General features: G+C 54.6%; 1 protein-coding gene across 1 annotated transcript; it reads right to left on the reverse strand.

Annotated features, from left to right (window-relative positions):
• Positions 1–1,146: 1,146 nt before the first annotated feature.
• On the reverse strand, positions 1,147–13,052 carry PLPP7 (phospholipid phosphatase 7 (inactive)). Its single transcript, XM_019728867.3, has 2 exons — positions 12,292–13,052; positions 1,147–2,435 (listed from the first exon to the last, which is right to left on the reverse strand). The coding sequence occupies exons 1-2, from the start codon at positions 12,740–12,742 to the stop codon at positions 2,071–2,073; spliced, it is 816 nt and encodes a 271-aa protein (XP_019584426.1). The 5' UTR covers positions 12,743–13,052; the 3' UTR covers positions 1,147–2,070.
• Positions 13,053–16,529: the final 3,477 nt, after the last annotated feature.

Genomic DNA, 16,529 nt, shown 5'->3' on the forward strand with positions numbered 1-16,529 from the left:
GAAGTAGGGTGGGCCTCACACTGTAGGACTGCTGTCCTTGTAAGAAGAGGAGACAAACACAGACACGCGGAGAATGCCCTGTGATGATGGAGGCAGAGAGGGGAGCAATGCAGCCGAAGCCAAATAGTGCTAAGGATGGCGCCACCACAGCAGCTGCAAGAGTCAAGGAAGGATCCTACCCAGGGTCTCAGAGGCAGTGTCCTGCTGACACCTTGATTCTGCTCTCCAGGACTGTGAGAAAATACAGTTCTGTTGTTTTAAGCCACTGTGCTGTGGTTCCTCATTATGGCAGCCTGGGAAACGTACCCGCTGTGTGTCAGCAGCAACGTCCAGCTCATCCCTGCCTCCCTTGGATGGACCAAGCAGAGACTGGTGTGGGAAGCTGAGGTGGGGGAATATGGGCTGTGGGCTTTGACAGACAGACTGATTCTCACACCGCGGTGCTGCCTCCTGGCTGGGCAACCTGGCAAGTCACCTCTTCTCTCAGGGCCTCAGTTTTCTCATCTATACAATGGGCACATTGATCACCCCACCCCACACTCTGGGTGCAGCCACTCAGACTGCCCTGCTCATCTGTCATAGGTAAGGCCCCTTTTGCCTCCTGGCCCTCGCCCCTCTCTTCCCTCTGCCTAGAACTCTCTTCCCCTCCTTCCTGGCCCACTCACTAATCTCCTCCCTCTTCCCTTCCCCAAGACCCCTGGCCTGGCACCCCATCACTGGGTGAAGCTCCCTGTATGTCCCTCATTGAAGCTTTCCTCAGGTTTGAATGTCTGCCTGGCCACTTGTCAGTTTCCCAGGGGGCAGGGACCAAGTCAGGGGAGAGCAATGCAGAGTCTGGAGACTGGAGTGAGAGAGGTTCTTGGCCCCCAGGGGAGGTCTCTGTCAGCACCACAGTGGGAGCTGGGCAGAGCAGCCCGTGCAGGGCCTGGGGGATGGAGGATGCCCCCGACGGGGACCTTAGGGAGAAGGGACCAACCAGCCTGGAAAATCTAGGAACCCATTGCCCCCAGACTACCCGACACAATGGCCCATCTGGAGATGAAAAAATCGACCTGCCTTTCCCTCCATCCCCACCCCCATGTTAACAGAGACTCTCCTGCCTGAAAATTCTTGTATCACACAAGGAAAAAACCACACAGGAGAGGGTCCATTTGCATGTCACCTGTATTGTCACATGAAATGCACATCCATAACAGCTGACTTGGAAACGACCTATTAGGTCACACGGAGTCCGGCCCCTGGGGGCCAAAGCGGCACTGATGCCAATGGGCTGTGGGCTTTCCACAGGCGGTGGCACTGGTCAGCGCTGGGAGAGGCCAGCTCACGCCTCAGGCCCTTTGGCTCCTGGGCAGCAGCTCCCAAAACGAGCTTGAGGACACGACGGTTCCTTGGGGATTCATAGCTGTTCCACAAGAAAAGGGTTCTGTGCTCAAATAAGCTTAGGAAACATGGGGTTACACAAGGTTCGACAGGAAGCTTTTCTACAGGACTTGTCAGAGCCTTTACGACAATAACAACCCCTGTGAATGTCCAACATGGGGGCAGAGTATGCAGCATTTCCCAAATTTATTTGACCACAAAACCCTTTTTCTTCCCAAAGCGTCTTGCAAGCTGGTGTCCAGTGGAAAGCGCTGCCCTAAGCGCTCGATGGCCGTTAATGGCACCTGTGTTGGGTGGTAGGTTGGGGGTATTTTGCCAGGCATCATACTGTGGCATAGTGGGCACAACCAAGAACTCAACAGTCATGATGATGAAAGGATAAGACAATATTCAGTCCCTCTCCTGCCACCTTGGTTCTCACCTGCTACCTCCAGAGCAGAAGCTAAGCAGGACTGTCCCCACGCGGGGTCCTGGCCTGCCTGGAGAGAGACTCAGAGTCCAAGCAAAGGAGCAGGGGCCACCCGGCACCACCGCACACGCCGCACATTGGGTGGGCCCACCTGAGGTCACCCGCCTCCGGCCAAGATGGGGAAGAGGACTTGGGGCTGCCCAGGCCACCCCTCCCCCGCCGGCCCTGCCTCCTCCTGCCTCCTCTGTGGGGCCACCCCTGCCAGAGCCGTGGGCGGTGGTTCACCAGGCAGAGATGAGCATCTGGCAAGTGTTGGAGGACATCCAGACGAGCTCCACCAGGCGGAACTGGAAGTAGCCGATAATGAAGCCCGAGATGACGTCCGTGATGTGGTGACGTCCGATCATCACGCGTGACAGGCCCACGCAGAAGGCCCAGAGGACCAGCAGGACACGCAGGGGCACCGCCAGCACCAGGTGGCTGAGGAAGAACTTGGACACCATGGCCGCGCGGCTGGCATGCCCGGCGGGGAAGGCGTACACGTCCATGGTGAGGTAGTCCAGGAGGCTCGGGCTCGTCTCGAACGGGCCCCGCCGCTTGATGAGCTTCTGCACGCCGGCCACCGTCATGATGTCCAGGAGCAGGGCTGTGGCAGGAGAGAGACGCCCCCGGGGCGGTCAGTGCCTCCTCCCTCCCTCCTTCCTTCATCCCAGCCACACAGGCCCCCGCACGCTCCCACCTCAGGGCCTTTGCTTGTGCTGTTGCCTCTACCCAGAATGCCTTTCCCTGGGATAGTCACACACCTCATGCTCTCGCTTCTGGCAGCCGGGTGCCTTCCCAGACCACCTGTTTACAAAAGCCCCATCGCTCTCTATCCCCCTCACTGCTTTATTCTTTACGGCGTTTCTCACGGCCTGACACATCCCGCATGATCTGGTGCATTTCTCTCCTCACTCTTCCCCCCACACGGGGTGCTCCATAAAGGCCACGACACGATTTGCTCACGGCTGGGAGGTGTTTGTGACAGAGTGGGTGATCGGGGCTGTCACGGGCCACCGAGGGCACCTCAGAGGATATGAGTTCTGACAAGCGGGATCCCGCGCTAGTGATTTCCCTCAAAGGCCCTCACCGAAGCTCCAGCCAGCCCTAAGAACAGGGTGTTACCATCCTCATGTTTTCTAAGTTGAGGTGAGACTCGCGTGACGGGCAATGAACCGTTTGTAAGGGTACAGTCCTGTGGCATCCAGAGCCAGCACATTCACAGTGTACAACCACCACCTCTATCCAGCTCCAAAGCTTGTCATCACCCCGAAAGGAAGCCCTGCACCCGTCAGCACTCACGCCTCGTCCTTCCCCTCCCCCGGCCCTGGCAACCACCAATCTGCTTTCTGTCTCTGGATTTGCCTAGTCTGGACATTTCCTATAAAGAGAGTTGGTCCCCCGCCCCTGCCTGGCACCTGGGAGGGGCCAGCGAAGGGTGGAGGTTGACCATGAAATGACAGTTCTGGCCGTGGGTGCTTTCCTTGAAAATTCGCAGTGGACGTCAAAATTGTTGGCCTGCAACTGCTCTCTCTCAGAAAACAAAACAACAACTGTTGAAAAAAAATGGCAAGTAGATGTCCACTGTAGAAAACTTACAAAAGATTTTGAATCACCTGTAGCCCTGTCACCCAGAGGTAGCCACTGTTCCAGACCCTTCTAGCATCTACAGGGCAGATTTAACACAGGCTGCAACACGCTCCGCACTCCGCACACTGTCCTGTAACCTGCTGTGGAAAGTTGATGCGTCACACATGCTCGGAACCCCACAGCTGGAGTGGAGAAGGCACCGTGGCCTCCACACGGGTCACAATTGCTCCCAAATAACGCTGTCCTCCCTGGTTTGTGCAGCACTGTTCAGCCTTCCTCGTTTCCTGCCTGCCACAGAGCTCTGGGTTTGGGATTTGAACCCCTGGCCTCCCCTGGGCTTGCCCTGCTCATTAGCCACAAGGCTGGCTGATGTCCACCCCCCGGGACATGCCTCGCCAGCGAGGGAGGAGGGGCAGAAGCAGGAAGCAGTGGCGGGATAGGCTGCCTGGCCCAGAGAGGAGGAACCTAAAGGGTGCAGGGACTTGGTTCTACAAATGCCTACCACGAATTTCCATGGCAACTTGTTCCCACGAGCCCAGGCCTCCCAGGCAGTGGAGGCCTGGGAGGGAGCTGCGTGGCCAGCCAGCCTGCACGCTGCAGACTCAGGCGGAGGCCAGGCCCAGGCTGGGAGCCCCATGCAGCCCGTGCGACTTCACAGTTCCAGCAGACGAGAGGGACTATCAGGGCGGCTGCATCTGACCCCTGGGCCTCTGGGCCTAACAGAGCAGCAGAGGCAGGAGACCAGGCTGAGAAGAGTCAGCTGGCCTCCCTGGTCCAGTGAGGCCCTTCCCTCACCTGAGTAACAGGCTCTCTCCACCCGGCTCTCTTTGCCGTGTGCCCCTGGGGGACAATTGGGCAAGCCTGGCTGTGCAGCCGGCCCAATGCATGCTGTGCCTGGATCATTCACTCACTTGACCTTCAGTTGTTGGGCATTGCTCGTTTTTAGGTATGTCAGGCGTGGGCTAGGCCTGGGGTTAGTGAACTGGGCTGACAGGATGCTTTGCTTCTGAGGAAGAGATGGGCAGTGAGTGATGGTTACAGAGAGGCCCCTTGCAGGTGGGACGCGCGGTGGTGTTACCCCTCACCTCACTGCAGCCGTCTGTGTGCAGGCTCGGAAGGAGAAGGAGCAGCAGGCGAGTGCTCGGACCGCAGGCCTGCTCTCCAGCAGAGCCGATGGCCTCCCCCAGGCACCCCCCTTGCTGGCCCCTCCTCCAGCACCACAGCCAGCCCTCAGTGGGACTGGCATTCTGTCACCGTCAGCACATAATCTGGGGCCCAGAAATAGAAGCAAATGGCGCCATCACTCAAGGTTCTGTGATCCAGCTCACATGGCCCAGTCGAGTTCCCTGACCTACATCTCCCCCTCGCCCACCCTCCCCCCACCCAGAGGGAGGTCAGGGGGCCCCCATGGGGAAGGTCTGTCTGGCATGAAGCCCAGGGGCCAGCGTCAGGAGAGTGGCTGAGGCCAGCTGCCTCTGATTTGCCCTCTGACTGGGGCAGGTCACTTCACCTCCCCGGCCCTCTGCTCACAGCACGACTGCACTAGGGTGGTGCCTCTGTACCTGGGCTCCAGAATCAGGGCCAGCTTCAAGGTCATGTTTACAAATTGCATGACCTTGGCACATCCATCCCTCAGAGCACCCCTCCCCTCATGGGCAAAATGGGGATCATCCCAGAGGCTACTCTGAGGGCCCCTCGCAGCAGATACTCCATAAATGGGGTCAGAGCTTGGCTCCCCCATCTCTCCTGCCATTTCAACCTCACAGTCTCAGCCCCTCACTGAGATGGGGTCTGAGATGCCTGCACCCCCAACGCAGGAAGCACGACTATCCCCCAGGCCCTGCTGTCCCGACACCTGACACCTGTCTCTGGGGAGAGAGCAAAGATGGGGCTCCTTGTTGGCTGGTGAGAGGACATTTTGTGGGCAGGGTCTCACTGGCTGGGGCTGAAAAGAGGGGTCCTGGCTCTTGTGGCCTGGGGCTGACCCTGCTTCCAGTCCCCCATTCCGGCTTCTCCGGGAGGTAGAGACCAGCCAGTAGACTGGGTGTCAACTTTCTGAAGGGCCTTTGGCTTCAGACTCAGGGGTCTCAACAACACGTCTCCCTTGACTCAGCTCCTCCGTTTACAGGAATCTCCTCGGGAAATAATTATGGCTGTACACCATGATTCATGGTCAAGGATGCCCACTGCGGCATTCTTCATTAACACTGGAAGACGCGTACCAACCCAGCGCCCTTCAGTAGGAAACGGATGGGACAAACTGGGGCCAAGTCTAGACAATGGAACACGCGAGGCCACTGAGGGATGTAGTGGATGTGTATTTATAGCCACCGAGGCGAGCGAGTGGGAAAACGCCAATCGCCAGACGGGATTCACAACAGGGTGCCATTTCTGTAAAATAAGATGTAAATGTGTTCATACGCAGAGAAAAACGTCTGCAAGGCACCTCACTAAGTGTTACCTGTGCTTCTCGCTGGGTGGGAAGATGGAGGGTGATTTTTATTGTCTTTCTGTAATTCTGCATTTAAAATTTTTTCTTACCACGAATACACGACTTGTATGCATTTTAAAAGTTATACTTACAGAAGACAAACATTGCACGACTCCATTGATAGGAGGTGCCTAGAATAAGTGAATTAATAGAAACAGGAAGTAGATTAGAGGTTATGGCGGGGGGGCTGGGGAGGGGATGGGGAGATCATGTTTAATGGGGACAGAGTTTCAGTTTGGGAAGAGAAAGCTCTGGAGATGGATGGTGGGGATGCTTCATAACCACATGAATGTGCTTAATCCACTGAACTGTACACTTAAAGATGGTTAAGACGGCAAATTTCATGTTATGTGTATTTTAGCACACACATACAAACACAGCTCCTGGGAGGCCCCAGTGAGCAGGGAGGTCCTGAGTGGGGAGGCAGGGACATCTGCCTTTTGGCACAGGGACATCTGCTCCGTTGGTGTGAGCAGTGTGCGTGAGCACATGTGCACACGCCTGGCCTCTCTCCTGACCAGGGCAGCCCCGCCTTCAGCCAGAGCCGCTGCCCCTGGCCTTGGTGTCGACACAGGGTCCTGGTCTGTCTCTATCTCCCCTAGCCTGAGTGATTCTGAGTGAACCCCATAACTTGGCAAGTTTCCTTTTTTTCATCTCAAGAGTCCAAATACTAAAGCAGCTCTGTCTGTCTCTGAAGAGTATGTGGTGCAAGGACATCCAAAGCATGGGCGTGGCCCATCGGGAGACACCTGGATTAAGAAACCGTGGTACATTTACACAACGGAGTATTACGCAGCCGTAAAGAAAGAAATCTTACCATTTGCAACAACATGGATGGACCTAGAGAACATTATGTTAAGTGAAATAAGTCAGACAGAGAAAGACAAATGCCATATGATCTCACTTATATGTGGAATCTAAAGAAAAGAATAAGTGAATGAACTAATCGGAAACAGTTTTGGAGACATAGAGGAAAAACTGAGGGTTGCTAGAGGGGCGGGGGCGTGGGGATAAGGGGGAAGGTGAGGGGTTTAGAAAATAGTCGGTAACCATAAGATGGCCACGGGGTTTTGAAAATTAATTTGGGGAACGTAATCAATAATGTAAAGATTTTGTAGGGTATCCGATGGACACGTGTCCCATTTGGGAGACCACCTCAGGGATGATGTAGATGCCTGATCACTGCACTGTACGCCTGAAGCTGAACAATAATGAATGCCAACTACAATTTTATATATATGTATGTATATATATATTTACAAGAAGCGGAGTACAGCATTAGGAATAAAGACAGTGTGCGATGTCAGAGGGATAGTGGATGAGGGGGAGGGTGGTTCACACAGTGTGAGGGATATAAGTGATAAACGTCTAAGTATTACTTTGTCTTGTGCACTTGAAACTTAAAAAAAAAAAAGCATGGGCATGGAAGCCCAACAGCACGGTTTGCTCACCCAGCTGAGCGCCAGGCTCCGGAGCAGGGACAGTGCAGACCAGGAGCCTCCTGACTGCACACCTCCTGCTTTCACTTCTGCACGAGCTGCAGGGCAGCTACCAGGACGCTGCAGAAGGCCCCTGAGCGGTGAGGGGCCCACCACCAGCTCCCCTGCGGGTGGGAGCGACTGCTCGGCTCGCTGAGCCCCTGAGCTGATGAGAAGTGAAGCTGGGGGAAAGGGCGGCGGCACATTCTGCCTCTGCAGAGCTGGCAGGTGTCATCTCCAGCAGGCGTGCTCCTGACAGTGAAGCTGGGCTCAGACTAAATACCCATCAATTAGGGACAGGTCTCATGGAAGGTTGTCATCTAGGCTGTCCCCAGGAGCAGGGGCTGGTGGGAGAGCCCACAGAACAGATTATATGGAGCCTCTTCCAGCAGGAAGGCGGACTTGGGGGGAGGGGCAGGCTGCGCGACTGAAGAAGCCAGTTCTGGGTTCAGAACCCCTCAAGCAAGAAGGGACACGAGGAATCGAGACCGTGATTCCAAAAGGGAGGTACAGGGGCCAGCAGGTTGAGGTCAAGCTGGGCAAAACACTGCAGCAGGTCATTTGAGAAATAGGCGATGTGTTAGCATGTGAACAGAGAAAAATCCAGAGGCTCGTGATCCAAACTGTAATGGAGGTTATTTCCGGGAAGGGGTTTCGGGGGGCGCCACTTTTTTCATCACCTACTCTTGTAGTGCTTGCATTTTCCTTACTATAAGAGTGTGTAATGAAAAGTTTCTCAACGTCACTAACCATTAGGGGCGTGCGAATCAAAACCACGATCCCATGTTCCCACCCATTAGGATGGTATTATCCAAAAAACAGAAAACAGCAAGTGTAGGCGAGGATGTGGAGAAACTGCAACTCTTGTGCACGGGTGGTGGGAATGGAAAATGGTCCAGCTGCTGTAGAGAACAGTATGGGGGTTCCCCAGAAAATTAAACATAGAATTGTCATTCGATCCACCAATTCTAACTCTGCGTACAGGCCTAAAACAAGGGAAAGCAGGGTCTCCAGAAGCAGTCTGCACCCCCATGTCCACAGCAGTGTCATTCACAATGGCCAAAAGGCAGAAGCAACCCAAGCGTCCACTGACAGATGATGGATAAACAAAATGTGGTCCATCCACACCATGGAATGTTATTCAGCCCTAAAGAGGAAGCAAATCCTGACTCTTGCTATCTCATGGATGGACCTTGAGAACATTATGCTGAGTGAAATAAGCCAGACACAATAGGGCAAATACTGTGTAATCCCACTTATACGAGGTCCCTAGAGTAGACAAATCCATGGAGACAGAAAGTAGAACGGTGGGTGCCGGGGACTGGGGGAGGGGATGGGGAGTGGTTTGGTGGAGACCGAGTTTCAGTTTGGGAAGATGAAAAAGTCCTGGATGGACGGCGGTGGCTGCACAGCAGTGTGAACGTTCTTGGTGTCCCTGAGCTGTGCACCTAAAGATGGTTCAGATGGCAACTTGTATGCTATGTATAGTTTACCACAGTAAAAAATCTGAGAGAAAAAGAATGTATCGTTTTCATCATTAGGAAGATCTCAATAAAGATGATTTCCCAGATCACGGCAGTAAGACACAGAGGCCATTTTCCACCACGGACAGGCCCGTGAGGAAACCAGGATGGGCTTGGAGAACCAGGATGGGCCTGGGTCACCTGCCACCTGGCTACCTTTGGGGTAATCAAGCCAGGTGCTGCAGGACAGGGACAAAGGCGGCAGCAGGACAACTCACAGGTCTAGAGCTTGGAGGGGGCTTGGAGGGGGTCTGGACCTGGGGCTTCTTTGGATAATAGTTATGGTGATGATGATGGTGACAATCACGGCTACACAGCATTGAGTGGCATTCGCGTGTGCCAGGCATTTTATGTGTAAATCTTCAGGGAAGTGTCCTGGCAACCCATTTAACAGACGAAGAAAATGAGGCTCAGAGAGACAAAGTCACTTGCCCGAGTTCCCACAGCAGGGCTGGGACTGGCACCCAGGTCTGGCTGATTCTGGAGCCCAAGCTTTTGCCAGCTGCTAAGACCCCTTCTGGCTTTGAGGTTTCCAGAGTCTGGGCAGCATGCCCTAGGGGAGGTGATGCAGAGGGCAGTGCAGAGAACTTCCTGGCCCAGCCAGGGCTCTTTCCAGGCCACTAGGCTGGAGCTCCCATTTCCCAAGACTCTCAAGGGGAGCCCAGGTCTCACCTGTATAGGTTGAGACCTCCGCACCCAGTAGAGACTTCTCCCAGGAGTCTGCTGGGTGCCCAGGAGTTGGAGTGGGCAGGCAGGGAGGGATAGGGCTCCCTCACCCCTCTGGGCCCTGCCATCCACTGTGCCAAGTGCTTTACCAGCTCCCCTTGAATCCTTACCATGCCCTGAACTTGACCAAGTTCACAGAGAGAGTCAGGGTTGGGCAGGGCCCTGGACAGAGCCCAGTTTGCCCTCAGAGACTGTGCTCTGGGGTTGAAAGGCCCCGAGACCCCACGGAAGACTAAAGGATGACAGAACCCTGAAGCCTGTGCTCAGCAGAGGGTCTGCTTTCCCTTTCTAGGCAGAGGACAGTGTGGTAGCCCCTCTTGGTGGGCTGGACCGGAGACGAGCTGTGGGCTGAGGACTGGCCGTGATTATCTGCTGCAGTGTCCACCCACAAGCTGAGGGGCTGGGTCCACATCCCCACGCAGCAAACTAGGCCCACACACAAGCCTGCCCACTCTGAGCAGCCAGCCTTGAATGGCTGCTTTGCTCCAGGCCCTTATTTCCCCGTGGTCTCGGTAACTGGATACGCCTGCCAAGGTGCTGACAGATGGAAAACCTCCTCCCAGACCCTTTGTCCCCTCACTGCACACACTTCAGGAACAGATGGGGGGATGCCCAACCTGCTGGCCGACGGTGTGTGGGACAGTGAGGGCTTTGCAGTCTGGAGGACTTGGGTTTGAGTCCCCGACCTACCACTTCCAGTTGTGTGGGGTAGGCAAGTCCCTTGACCCCTCTGAGCCTCAGTTATCACATCTGTAAAGTGGGTGTGTTAATATTTACCTTATAAGGTCATGAAAAAGACTTTTAAATCATAAAATATGGGACATTCATAGCATAGTATTTGGTATGTAATGAAGCTCAATAAACGCTGTTTTGAAAAACTTAAAAACGACTGTCATTCATACTCAAGGCAGGCATCTCAAACCCTGCTCTTTGAAGCCAACACCTGTGTGCCCACAGCAGCTGGTTGCTGGAATGCGCCAGAACCTTCTCCTAACAAGCTAGAGTCGGTCCCAGTTCTAATCCTGGCCTGTCCTTCAGCCTCTGTCTCCTCATCTTTAAATGGGGAAGAATAACAGCTTCTCCCCTATGGCGTTGTGGTGAGGATAATACGTGATGGTGTGGCTTATGCAAAACCGGGCACGTAGCAAACACTGAACAGATTACAAATACTGCGTCAGCAGCCCCACCATCAGACGGGGTCCGCAGAGGGGGCTCAAGGACGCTTTCCACCCCAGTCCTCTGACAGCAGGCCACCTAACCCCCAACACGTTTCCTTGAGCCATGCGCCCTGTGAGGCGGCAGTGGGTGCTGGGGAAGCCTTGGTGATGAGAGCAGGGTTCTGCCCCCAGGAGCCCCCAGTGTGGCGCCTAGGCCACCTTACTTGTCCCCTTCCTCCCAAGCCCATGTCAAGGCACCTGGAAAGAGCACAGGTCTGGACATCAGGCAGACCTGGTGCAAATCTCCCGCTCTGAAGCCTTGGCCAGGGTGCTGTTTTTATAGGAGCCTCAGTTTCCTAATCTGTAAAATGGGAACGATAATAGCACTAGTCACGGGGGACTGTTTATTTGGGATAAATAACAAGTAATATGAATAATTTAGTACTGAGAACAAGAAATTGTTCATGGTGCCAGAACCGCCATGTCCTGCACAAAGCCTCTAACTGTTTCCTCCTCCTCACATCCCACCCACAGAGCATCCAGCCCTGGACTCTGAGATGCAACCAGAGGGATACACGTTTTCATCATAACTTCCTCTGGGAAGCAGTTCTCAGGGGTCCAACCCATCCCCCTTTTGAAACTGGGACCCCTCGTCAGTGTTTGCCTAGCCTGAGACCCCCGCCCACATGAACCACACATGGTGGCCATGATGGGAAGGGTGAGAGAATGGACATGGGCCCAGCAGGCAGGATGGGAGCAGAGATTCCCCAGGCACCTTGGGGAACGGGGATGCCTGGGGGGTGGCTGGCCAGGTGCTGGGCATCACCTGCTGGGTGGAGGGGAGGGCCCATCTTTCACATGGCTCCCACGTGGCACCTAACACACGGCAGTGATGAACTGAAAGGACTGGTGGCAAAGACTTTGGAAAAACAAACCAAAGACCAGCTCACCAGGCCCTCTCCTCCAGCGACTCACCTTAGGAAGCAGCAGGTATGAACTTCAGGAGGCCACAAGTGAGTGGGAGCCCCAGACTGGACCCCCTGGGCCCCCAGGCCCTGTGGGAGAATCCTAAGCAGCTTACAGGGTCCCTGAACCAAACAGAGGGGCATGGGGACAGATCACAAGTGCTGACTGCAAGCAACATAGAAACTCAAGGACCTCCGCCTGTGGATGGGAGTTACATCCCGCCAGGACCCCACCGGGACTCCCACCAGATCCCTGACCATCTCTCTTGAGGCCCAAGGCTCCTTCACCCCCCACCCCAAAGCTGCCTCTGGGGAGGTTCCCTTCCTTAGAGGTTCCTGTTGGGCCTCCACATTCTTGAGGATGCACTTTGCAGGGGGCCCTCTCTGCCCAGCCCTGGCTCTCTCTTTCCCAAGGTGGAAGCTTGCCTATTTCTGGGACACCCTTCCTGCCTAACCTCGTTAGATCATTCCAGTTGCTTTCCAAGGGCCCCGCCGGTCCTGGTGGGGTGGGTGGCAGACACCGGCACACTTACCCAGAAGTAGGTTCATGAGCACCTCCTGGCCGGCCAGCGTGCTGCTCTTCACCAGACAGAGGATGGTACCCCCGATCCAGGGGATGCCATGGCCTGTGATGCCAATGAGCTTGACCATGGAGCGGGCGCTGGCCCAAGACGCGGCCCGGCCTGCGCACACCCCCAGCCGCTTGGACATGCAGATGTCAATGGCCAGCAGGGAATTGAAGGCGATACCCTTGAAGGAAGGGTTCAGCTGCATGCAGTCCTCCTCGGGCAGCTGCTGAGACTGGCGCCGCTCGCGGGCCCCGTCGCCGGGGGCTGGGGGCTGCACCGAGGGGCCTGAGGCCTTCCTGCTGGAGCTGCGCGGCTCTGGGGCCCCCTTGGGGGGCTGGTTCAGGGACAGGAACTCGGCTCGGTTGAGGACGTTGTTGCGGTCCCGGGCACGGGCCCTGCTCTGGGAGGCTGGCATGGTGACGCGGACACGGTGCGGGCCGGTGCCAGCCCGGCTGCGGCTGCGAAGGCCTTCTCCCCAAGACAAGAGCTGTCCCCAGAGCTGCCACCGCTCTCTGCGTCCCTGCCTTCTCCGCAGCAGCTGTTAAATATAGAGTGGAGGATTGCACATGGCTGTTTACCTCCGGCTGCCACCGGGCTCCAAGAGACGTCAATGCAGGCGAGGCAGCCAATGGAGCCCACCACTGCGGGGCCAGCGCCAATGGAGCCACGGGGAAGGCGGTCGGGTCCACAGCTGCAGCCGCTGCCTCAAGCCTGGGCTATTTAAATCTTCCAATGGCTCGCTCTCCGTGGCAGTGGGGGATTCTGGGAAATGTAGTCCTCCCGCTGCTCTGGCCTCAGCTGTGCCCTAGGCCGGAGGCCCAAATGTGCGCTCTGGTCTATGCTCTTACCAGCTTCCCTCTGAGTAGTCCAGGCCCCTGTGGGCCAGGCCTGCCTGCCCCACAGGCCTGGGCAGCTTGGACTTGGTCCCGTGGACCGGACAGTGGAGCCCATGCGGAAGGCCTCTCCTGGCTCCAGGTGGAGTGAATGATGTCACTAAAAGCATCACCTTGGGTCGGCTGGGCTAGGCCCAGCCCCTCCTCTCTGTAACAGCATTTCATTAAGCTAGCAGTCTGGCTGGGTTTTTTGGGGTTTTTTTATCAGTCTTGAATTTGGCTTCAGTGCATCACAGTCCAATCAAACGGCAATCTGTAGGATTTGATTTCCATGAGAGGCAGGCACAATTCATTGGTTGGTAACGGATCGGCCCCTTGCAGGTTGCCTCCATTGACCTGAGTTTTGTGAAGGACAGGGGCACTGGAGCAGCTTCAGGCAACCCATAAATAGTTACTGAGCACCTGGCACCGTGCTAGGTGCCTGGCACACTGTAGCAAATGCCAGACTCCATCCTTGTTCCCGGGAAGCTCACAGATCAGTGAGGATTAAATGAATGACACATGTAAGTGATGGCAAGTGTGCAGACATGTTGCAGGAATAGAACCAGGGCTCCCGGGCTGGCGTGGGGTCATAGAGGGCTCCCCCAGGAAGGAAGAGCAGGTGGAGGCCCCGGGCAGGGGAGAGCCTATCCCATGTGAGGTCTGGGAAGCCCAGAGGTCTGGTGCATGGAGCAAAGTGGGCAAAAGAGGCTGCAAACCCAGAGACGGCAAACAGAGGGCCCAGCCAAAGGGGATTCTGGGTTTGAGTCAAGCCTTCCTGCACCCACCTGGGTGGCTGCGGGAACCCAAATTCTCCACAGCCCTTTTAGGGCTCACTGGTTTTGGGCGACCAGAAGAGTCAGGAGTGAATGCCCTGGTCTCACACCTCATGGCAGCCAAGGCCTGTCTGCCCAGCTGGGAAGGAGGCCGGAGGCCGTGACTTCCTTTCCAATCACTGAGCCTGCTTATGAAGCCCAGGCCGGCCCCACAGCCTCCTGGGGGCCAGGCACAGAGCATCCCAAGGACAGGAAGTGGCCTGGGGTGGGGGTGAGTGCTCTCTGGCCACAGGGAACCAGCCCATGGGTTCCAGAGTCAGGCAGATGAGGAATGACCTGGGGCTCTGGCCACCAGCTAGCTGTTGAGACCTTGAGCAAGTCATTTGGCCTCTCTTTGGCTTTTTCCACTTGTATTGTGGGGATAATAGTGTCCACCTTCCAAGGGCTGTTGTAAGGTCTCTGAGAGACGGGTGCCTGCCACACAGTGAGTCTTCAACACTGGGGGTTAGGAATGGATCCTGTTTAACAAATGAGGCACAGTCCTCTTTCCCTTTTGAGTGCCCCCTTTGGAAGGACCAACCCCCAAGGTCCAGACTCACCCCATTCCTGGCTGACATGAAGCCAGACTCCAGGAGCCTTCAGTCAGTGTTTCCTTGTAGACTCCTTGGCATTCCTTTTCCAGAGTGTTCCATTTAGACGCAGCCACGGAGGAGGATGTCCCAGACTACGTCACATCCTGCCCTGTTGGGTGTAGCATGATGACCCGTGCCTGTTTTATTCTGGACTTGGACACATGCACTTGAACATGTACACAGAACACACAGATGGCAGGCAGTACACAGAATACACTGAGCTCTCTATGTGCTTTCTGTTATTGACACCACACAACCAACCTTCCTGTGAAGTCATGATATCATCCCCATTTTACAGATGAGGAAGCTGAGGCTCAGAGGCTGAAGGCTTCCAGCCCCCAAGAGGAGAGGTCTGACACCCAAGAAGTCCCTGGGGTGGGACACGAGGGCCGCTGGACTCAAATCCCTCAGACCACAAGGACCTAGACGTGCTTTCTCAGCTGTCCACCAGGGCACTCACCCCACTCTTCCTGGATGGGGCCCATGACCTGGGCTGACCTCAGGAGGGGCAGAGGAGCCCAGCCAAGACAGGTGCTATTAATACCCACAGGCCTGTGTCAGCATCTTGGCCTCTCTCTGTAAGGTGAGGTGACCCTGTTCACATTCTCAGGCAGCTGAGAAGCAGGTGCCATCCCTTCATGAGCACCTACCACAGGCCATACAGTCCCACTTCTCAAGTCTTAGAATTCATTTGTTCATTGAATCTATACTTTCAATGATCTCTTCCTGCAGTCTAGCTGGGGAGACAGGATACACACTCATGAAATAACTAGCCATTTTACAAAACTGTAATTTTACCAATAGCCTTATTTTTTCTTATTATCAAAATGTTACATGCTTGCTGCAATAAATTCAATAAATACAGATGATATAGATGTAATCCTACTATCTGGAAACTACTTCTGTGAACACGATGTGATCAGATTATAAAGGAATTCTCACTTGTCTTATTTCAATTATTGAAATATTTTACAACAACCAAGTATTACTTTAATAACTATACATATATATATATATATATATATATATATATATATATATAAAACAAACTGTATCTATGTATATGATATACTCATGTGTATGCGTGGTGTATGTGTATACACATGCACACAAATATGCATTTAAAGTATATTATATGCCCTTTAAAAAAATAACCTACCCTTTCCACTTAACAAATATAAACCTGGCAATATTTCCGTGACAATCCATCATTTTGCAATGGCTGTTTGGCATTTTGTCACGTGGATAGGCCATAGTTTATGTACGTAATCCTGTTATTGGACATGTAGATTGTTTCCATTTCATGACTATTTAAAACTATTCTGACATGGCCATCCTCATACATACAGCCCTGTGCACTAAAGCAGACTATAAATAAGTGGTTCAAGGGGCAAGTGCCAAAAAACAGTGTGGTCAGAAGCATCCCCTGAGGTCCGATGGGCCAGCCAGAGCCACCTACCACAGTGCCCAGACCTGGGAGAACACAGCTGGACTGTAGACACTTCTAGCTGACAGGGCAAGTCCAACCACTCTTTTCCCATGTTAGAGACGAGTAACAGCAGGCTAGCGTGGTGACATCACCTGTGAGGCCACACAGCTGGCAAAGGCCAGAGCTGGGCCGTGCGCTGGCTGGTCCCTGTAACTCTGAGCCTGCGGCTGTCTTCCTGGCCATATGTCCCACAGCTTTTTCATTCCCTACCTATTTGTCAGTCATCTGTCACTCACCGACTCATGGAACACTTTTTGAGGCTTGCTGTGCGCCAGGCTCCATGCAGGGACCAGTGGGAAGTGCAAAGCTTACCCAGAGGTGGCGCTATGCCTGCAGACCACCTGTCCTCCCTGGAACCATTGCCCCACCTGGCCCCTGGTCCACATAACCATCCCTTGTAGCATAGTCTATTGCTAGAGAGGGCTGTGGATGG

This window comes from Rhinolophus sinicus, chromosome 16, assembly GCF_057876585.1.
Source record: "Rhinolophus sinicus isolate RSI-liver-muscle chromosome 16, RSI-T2T, whole genome shotgun sequence".
Classification (NCBI taxonomy): Eukaryota; Metazoa; Chordata; class Mammalia; order Chiroptera; family Rhinolophidae; genus Rhinolophus; species Rhinolophus sinicus.

Excerpts from the sequence above, each read along its gene's own strand:
- PLPP7 (XM_019728867.3), bottom strand. The coding sequence starts at position 12,742 with ATGCCAGCCTCCCAGAGCAGGGCCCGTGCCCGGGACCGCAACAACGTC. Across the intron at positions 2,436-12,291 it reads GCTCATGAACCTACTTCTGG|CCCTGCTCCTGGACATCATG; the intron begins GTAAGTGTGCCG and ends CTCCTGCCACAG.